General features: G+C 34.5%; 1 protein-coding gene across 2 annotated transcripts; it reads left to right on the top strand.

Moving 5' to 3' along the window:
- Positions 1-707: 707 nt before the first annotated feature.
- Positions 708-6008, top strand: LOC131971931 (uncharacterized). Of its 2 annotated transcripts, XM_059333613.1 has the most exons (5): positions 708-770; positions 1134-1262; positions 1409-1628; positions 2253-2416; positions 4927-6008. In XM_059333613.1, the coding sequence occupies exons 1-5, from the start codon at positions 744-746 to the stop codon at positions 4981-4983; spliced, it is 597 nt and encodes a 198-aa protein (XP_059189596.1). In that variant the 5' UTR covers positions 708-743; the 3' UTR covers positions 4984-6008. The 2 variants fall into 2 exon arrangements, with proteins under 2 accessions (XP_059189596.1, XP_059189595.1); XM_059333612.1 differs by lacking the exon at positions 4927-6008 and having other exon boundaries at positions 2253-3109.
- Positions 6009-8490: the final 2482 nt, after the last annotated feature.

Raw genomic sequence — 8490 nt, 5'->3', positions numbered from 1 at the left:
ACTTGGGTCCCCAGGGACCTTAAAATTAGGATTTTTTTTTTAAGTAAACTGATACAACATTAGGCATACAGTGGTTAACAAAGTCATGAAATATTGTAATGATACAGGAAAGAGAAGGATGACGAGGAAGAGACACCAATTATTACTGTAAAAAGTGTTTTAGAGTAATAATCGGTGGTGGAAGAAGTATTCTCCTACTTAAGTAAAAGTACTAATACCACAATGTGAAATTACTCCACAAGTAAAAGTCCTGCATTCAAAGCCTACTTGAATAAAAGTACAAAAGTATCATCATGAAAATGTACTTTTAGTATCAAAGGTACTTGTACTATGCGGAGGGCTCATTTTAAATACTTTATATATTGTTTAATTAAACTTTAAATATATCATGTTTTTCATGTTGAATCTTGACATGAAAAGTAACTAAAGCTGTTGGCTAAATGTAGTAGAGTAGAAGTAAAAAGTTACATAAAATGATAATACACTAAGTGTGTACAAGTAAAGTACACATATCTCCAAAATGTACTTAAGTACAGTACTTGAGTAAATGTACTTAGTGACATTCCACCACTGGTAGTAACACAATGAGAGATGTACTCCTCTAAGGTACCACACGGTGGCATGCTTTCTTAAACAAATGCTTCTTAAATATACTTTCAGCAACCCACTTTACAGGAAGTTGTGACTCTATTTCTAGTGAAGTGAACACTTGTTACAGTGAAGTGACAGATGAAGAGCAAAACATGTCCTGGAAGGTGTTGTTCATTAAGGTGAGTTAAGTTTGGCTTTTATAAAGTTATAAAATCCAAGCTTTTAATTTAAATATATATTTTAATTATTATTTTCTTCACTTAGTAGAATAGAATAGAATAGAATAGCCTTTATTGTCATTGTATATATACAACGAAATTGGAGTGCAACTCCCATTGGTGCAAAATAGAAACTCAAAATATATAGATACATACACGGAAAAAGATAGGAAATAAAAATAGAATAAATAAATAAAAATAAAACAAAATAGACTTTTTACATGGGCTGTGCTTAAAAATGTGTCCTTAGATATTGTTCAATAAATTGTCCTTGTGGAGTATTTCAGTGTATTGATGCTGTTTGTGATGTGATTTTTTCCCCAGTTGTTGTTGTTGCATTACGCAACCCAGAGTCGACCCAGAATTACTGCAGACTGCCATGAAGATGTTTCTCTGAGGTGTCCAGGTGTTGACCTCAGCCAAATGGATTTTCTCTCTGTCGCATGGTTCAAGGTCAGTCACCTGTTTCAGGCTTTCAGACATAAATGCTGCTAAATGTAAACAATAATAAATCCCAGTTAAATGTTAATTTTTTCATCTTGTGTCCCAGTTACTTTCATTTAATCAGAAGTTTTCGGATGACTTTTTGGTTTAAACAGAGAGACAGTAAGATAAAACACGGCATCGTCAGGAGGCATAAAGATAAAGACGGCACGCGGTACTACAACTTCTCTCGTTCACCCAAACTCGAGTTTGGAGAGAACTACAGTCTGCGGCTGCTCAGGGTGACACCTAACGACTCGGGCACCTACGAGTGTGACATCAGCGCAAATGTAGGTGGTCGAAATCAGAATCTTCAAGTCGACCTAACAGTTTACGGTAAGCTTTGAGTTATAAGCTTGAGTTTAATTTGCACCACACTGACACACAACATCTGAACTATACAAATGTCTGGATAGTATATTGTATGATAGTAAATAATCAAATAAAAACATACAAGATTGGACCTGTTAAAACCATATGGCATAATGCATGCTGAGATTTGCTAAAGTATTCCAATATGATAAGTGTAGAGGCTCAAATACTGGACTGATGCCCAAAAATCAAGAGTTTGTTGTAGTTTTTTGGTTACAGCGTTTGAAGATCTTTATTAATATAATCTGTTTATCCCAAGAGTTTGACAGACAAAGCAACATAATCTTTGACAAGACTATTTAAGACGTTTATGACCCAAACTCTAACCCCCCTGCATCTGCAGTCACACAACGAGCAGAACCACATCATAAAGCAGGAAACCCCCTTTAAGTTCACGACTTGGGAAAAAACACACAATATTTTCCTTTCCACTGTGACTGTTATACATTTCCCATACATGTATATTTTAGCATTCATTTAAAAAGAAATATCAACAGACCAATATACAAATGTTACCTCTGCTTGATGGATAGATTTCTATTAACCATGTTTCATACACTGATTTCTTCTATTTCTGTCTGAATACAGAGTGTGCGACCCCGGCGGACCCGACAACGACAGCTGTGTTGAACATGACTCAAGGCCAGCTCTGCTCCAACAAACAAGTGGAGGAGCTGCCTGTCATGTGGAGCATCATAGGCTACTTGGCAGTGGGTCTCGCCAAAATCGTTGTATCCCTAATCACCATTTGGGTAAATTTTCTTCATGAACTTTATGGATTTGTTACAGGTTATGAAGCAAATATGGCCAAGTCAATGTATGTTATGTTAGAGTGCATGGCAAAAACACATGTGGTATTTGAGGTGGAATAGAAGAACAGAAGATTTTAAAAAGATTAGTTTAACTGATTAGTTTTAATGTGTTTGTATGACCTTAAATGACATGAAAGGTGCCCATGAATAAAAAATTATTATTATTATTATTATTATTATTATTATTATTATTATTTAAACTCTCAGTTTTTCAGACAAAATGACCGTAAATCTAAAAAAAAAAATTGAAGGCAGAATAAAAAGTGACAAAAGTGAGATTTATTGCAACATTTGGATTTGAAAACCTGAGATTTAAAGTGATGTCTCATTTCTGTTTAGCTAGAAACTCTGTACTTTTCCTGGTATTGAAGGGGAAGTACAACTGTGCTTTTCTAAAAAAAAAGCCCTCTGTGAAAGCATGGTATTACAATTACAGCGAGCCTAAAATGGAGCCTTGAGGAACACCACATGGGACAGGTGCAGCAGAAACTAAAAGTTTCCATTCCTAACTGACACTCATCCATTCCACATGGTGCAATTCAATACAACAGCTCAGCCATAAATTCAACCTTTACGGAGACAATTTTGGTTTCGTGGACACTGTCTACAGCAAGAGGTCTTTCAATCAAAACAATAACAAAAGAGGGAACATAGCTGTTGTTGCAGTCAGCTTCTCCCAGTAAGGATTCCTTCTGTGTTCATTGTTCATGAGGTGTTTTACTGAAAGCCAAATCCTCCACTTCAAAACAAATGAACTAGATGATTTAAATGAGCTAAAACACTGAAAAAATCAGTTTCATATAGAAAATCTGTGTTTCTCCGACACTGTTTGGCATGTAAGCATAGTGGCTGCAAAACAGAGTTACTGCACACATTTATTTCGCTTGCTTCCCTGATTACTTAAGATCCAGATCAAGGTTATTATAGTTAACAAAAACTAACGAAATAACGAAGACTAGAATTAAATAAACATTTTCGTTAACTGAATTAAAAATAAAAATTAGAGTTTTTAAAAAAACGATAACTAACTGAAACTGTATTGTGTGGTTACAAAACAAACTAAAACTAACTGAAATTACAGTGAAAATGTCCTTCGTTTTCATCTTTGTCAACTTTTTTCATACATAAACCTTTTTGGTTGATATGAAATCTATTTCATCTATCTGGTTTTATGACTTAATAAACTTGTTGGGGCTGAGATAGATAAGCCAAAGGAAATAAAGGCAACATTTATTGTGATTTTTTTAAATCTTGAACCCAACAAATACCCCATTACAAAAAACTAAAACTAACATTAAAGCTGATAAAAGAAAGCATTTTCCAAAAAATAAAAACTAATTAAAACTAGCAAACTCACTCTAAAAACGAATTAAACTAAATTAATTTGAAAACAAAAAATCACAACGAAATTAAAATGAAAACTAATGAAAAATCCAAAACTATTATAACCTTGATCCAGATGTCTGACCACCAAAATCCTTCATCCAGTTAAAATATATTGTTAAAAAACACCAAGATTTTAAAAAGTGTATCACAAACAACTAGTTACAAACTGGATAAAAGGTAAATTCATGACATTTTAAGATATTTTAATGTGTAAATCTTACATATTAAACTTTTGATTCAACTTTATGTTTATTATTGAGACTATCATTTACAGTAGTGTTAAACTGGACTACATTATAGTTTTGTTCCTACAAGACTGGTCTAAAACTTAAATGAAACAGAATGCGATAATTTGCTGATAATTGTGACATTACTGCACAAATACATTATATTTTATATTCAAACGTATTTTGTTTTGTATATACACATTCTGAATTTGATGCATGGGAAATTCCCTTCGGGATGAATAAAGTAATTTTGATTTGATAAATTAATAGAGGAGACAATAATGCTCTGTCTTTGGTGACACTGTCAGAGAGGTATCTATTTTACTATATGTTTATATCTAGGTCATAGTAAAACAAAATAAACAGATAAAACAGAATGCATCAGATTCAGAATGTGTATATACAAAACAAAATATGTCTGAATATAAAATATAATGTATTTGTGCAGTAATTTACGGCTGAGCCGTTGTATTGGGTTGCATTAGATTGTATAGTGTACAATCAAAGGGGTAATTTTAAAAGCACATGTGATCAGATGTGTTATGAAACAGCGTTGGCTTTTTTCCTGTGGCAGCATTACTGTTAGCAGTTATTTTGTGTATTTATGGTTTTAATGGTGGGCGTCTCATCCTGTAGATGAGTAATATGTTTGTGTAGGAAATTGTCACCTCTTATATGGTGTCAACATGTTTGCGGACAGTTCGTAGGCGACTAGGCTCTGAGGAACCATTTCCTCTAGCAGGGGCCTTAACATACATAGTGGGTGGGCTTCTTTCCAGTGAATAATTTGCTGAATTGATGTTTTGTGCTGTTTCGGCTCTATCTGTGCTTATTCAGGTTATTCGAGCAGCTTGTACAAGGTCTTCAAGAGGACGACGGCGGCAAAAGTGGTGAAGCTGACGTGTGGGATCATGTAAATAGACTCACTCAGTGGTTCCACCAGGGGCCCGGGAGCCCACAGGTTTCCTTGAGAGTGGAAATCCAGAAAAAGTATACAATTAAATTCACGATAGAAGTGACCTGATGTGAGTTGGAGTCATAAGAGTGGATGCTCTGATCTGAATGTTGCAGTTAGTACGGACAAAAATCCTCAAATGCCTTTAGTGTTTTAGGTAGAGGTAGAACACAACAGAATCATATTTTTTCATAATTTGTCCCATTCATTAAATGCTAAAAAAATTAAATATGAAAGTATTTCATACAGCAAAATTTACACAAATAGTGTGTTTATATAAATTATGTATATGAAAATACGTTACTGTATTACTTACTGTAAATACTTGCTGACAGTTAGCTTTGCTCATGTATAATGATATGTTGGTTGAGTTCAGGCCGTCAAATGGATTAAGAAACTTTGCACACAAAAAAGTAAATGTGTAAAATTACCAGTAAAATTGTCTTTTTCATGTTAATATGTAACAAATTCTGTAAAGGAAAGGTAAGGGTACACTGGAAGAGGAACTGGGAGATTGAGCGGTGCTGTTTTCATATGGTCCCAGTATGTGCATTTTATCCTGCTATTTTTTAAATATAATAGTATTTTCTATTTTTCTATATTTCCTATTTTTGCATTTCTAATTTACATTACTTCACCTTTTTTTGAGAGAAAGAGCTATCTGTGTACTTTTACCAGTAAAGCAGTTAATAAAAATGTGTCACCAAACCGCATGATTCCTTTTCATTGGAATTAAAAGAGGTCAAATTAACCAGATAGTTAGCTACACAGAAACAGACTTTAGAGGATGTGAGGCCACTTTAGAGGAACACAAACCACAGCACACCATGCACACACACCACTACAGAGGAAACCAACACCTATTTGTTGTAGTATATGGTATCTAGTTGAATTGTGTGTTTATATTGCACAGTGATTTAAATAAACTAACAAAGTGTAAAAGGACAGGTCTCCTGAAAATCAAAAATACATATTTTTCTTCTCACCTGAAGTGCTGTTTATCAATTTGGATTGTTTTTGTGTGAGTTGCAGAGTGTTGAAGGTATCCACTGTAAAGATGTCTGCTTTCTCTCAAATGTAATGGAACTAGATCGCACTCAGCTTGTGCTGCTCAAAGCGCCAAAAAATACATTTGAAAAAGTTCAACATTATCTTAAAAGTTAACGAACACTGTGAATTATCTAGAGTGTCCAGGTCATGATTTCTAAAAAGAGAGTTTTTCAAATGTAGGTCACTTTGAGCACCACAAGCAGAGTGCCAGTTCTATTATATTTAAGAGAAGGCAGACATCTGTACAGCAGATATCTTCAAAACTCTGCAACTCACACCAAAACAATCTAGACTGATAAACAATACTACAGGTAAAAAATAAAATAAAATAATATATATATGTATGTTTTTAAATGTAAACTATTTCCTTTTTTAATAAAGCTCAACAGTATCACCCAGCTTGTGGTTTTCATGATGCACTTTTACTTCCTGTCATGAAAACAAAGAATGTGCTCAAAGAATATGATACCAGTTTGATTGACACCAACAAGCCTTTATCAGTTGTATATTGTAGTTACGGCTTGTCTCTTAAACATTTCATGACCTACTATCAGTTTCACATTGCTTTTGATATAAGAACTGAGGTGAAAGTACAGTATGTGGAGAGGTTGTATTCATGCTCTCTGGTCTGTATTGATTGTATTGTATTCTCTCTCTGCTGAGGATGCAAAGAAAGCCTGCAGCGTTGATCCTGCAGACACCTGCAGTTAAACCCACCAATCATCACAGAGGAGTGAGCATCTACCACTGAGTTCTCCTCCTGGTTTACAAAGTCAAACTGATACAGGAAAGGCATTAGATGGATCACTGCCTTTTGAAAATATTGATTTGAAATCATAAAGGAGGCAAGAAGTCTCGCTGAGAGCAGTTCAGCAGGGACAGAGGGGAGAAAAATGTGCACAGATCACCACCTACTGGCACCTCCTCACCACATCACCACATCACCACAGTCAGACAGTCACTGGATCACACAGATTTACTTCAACCAGTTAGTATCCCAATGCCTTTTTTGAGAACTGGTGGTTGTGGGCAGTGTATGTTTAGGGGGAAATATCAGGTCAACAATAAATGCCACATAGAAATGGGGGATATCAACTGAAAGCTGTGAACCTGAAGATGGAGCTCAGCACTGTGTGTCAAGTTGTTCTTGTCAAAAATATCTAATAAACATGACTTACTTAATTAATTAGTTATTTAAATTATTACTATTACGGTGTATAAGGGTTCACAACATTAAAATGTGCCCCTTTGAAGTCCAGTCCAAGTTCAACTATGTTCCATAAGTTGTTGCAGCAATTTTTGGGGTTGATTTTTTACACACATTTGGTGCTAAATTATGCAATTTTGTTCATATCGAGAATGGCTAAAAATGGTCAGAAAAACCCTCCAGAATATAAGATCAATACACCAAAACCTTTGGAACAACATAGAAGAATCCATGCTGTGATTTGGGTTCAAAAACTTTAGTAATTTTGGAGTTTTCTGTATTTTCAACGGTTGTATGACGAGCCCTTCTGTTCTTCAAACTGCCGAGAAACCCCCTTACTGTCAATATACCTAGCTGCATATCCTCTGAATGCTCTAGGTCAGGGGTGTCAAACTCTGGCCCGCGGGCCAAATTTGGCCCGCAGTGTAATTTTATTTGGCCCGCGAGCCAATATCAAATTATTATATTATTATTGTACTATAAAAGCTGACCCGCCGGTATTATACGGCGCATTTACCGATAATACTAGATTCATTATTGTTATTTTATTTTTAAATGTATTAACCTGTTGAAAAACTTTATTTTGATATTTAAATCAGAATGATGCAAATAGAAAAGAGGCATACAATTTTTTATTTAATTTTTATTTAATAAATTAATGACATTGATGTGTTTTTTATTTGAAATTTGATTTTGCATGTCTGCACTATTTAGTTATATATTGTATGTTTATAAGCGTTGCTGGTTCCATATTTAATGTTAAAGCAAAACATGTTTGGTATATATTAAAAGGTTTATTTGTTCAATGTTGGCCCGCGATTTTATTCAAGTTTTAAATTTTGGCCCATTGTGTATTTGAGTTTGACACCCCTGCTCTAGGTCTCTAGTTTATGGTTGCATGAGGCTGTGATTATGCTAGAGGTCACAGCAGCTCATGTTATACAGTGAGGCTGAGACTCAAGAAATGCCCTCAATGCAATGAACTCCGTACCACTGATGACTAACAACTATTACAAGTGCTAATACCACACTGTGAAATTACTCCACTACAAGTAAAAGTCCTGCATTCAAAACTAACTTAAGTAAAAGTACAAAATACCAGCATCAAAAGTAATGCTGGTATTAGTATATATTCTAATGTTACATAAATTGGAAATACTACTTAAGTACAAATACCTCAAAATTGTAG

The sequence above is a fragment of the Centropristis striata genome, chromosome 5 (genome assembly GCF_030273125.1).
Source record: "Centropristis striata isolate RG_2023a ecotype Rhode Island chromosome 5, C.striata_1.0, whole genome shotgun sequence".
Lineage (NCBI taxonomy): Eukaryota > Metazoa > Chordata > Actinopteri > Perciformes > Serranidae > Centropristis > Centropristis striata.
This window is presented reverse-complemented; position numbering and strand designations above follow the sequence as displayed.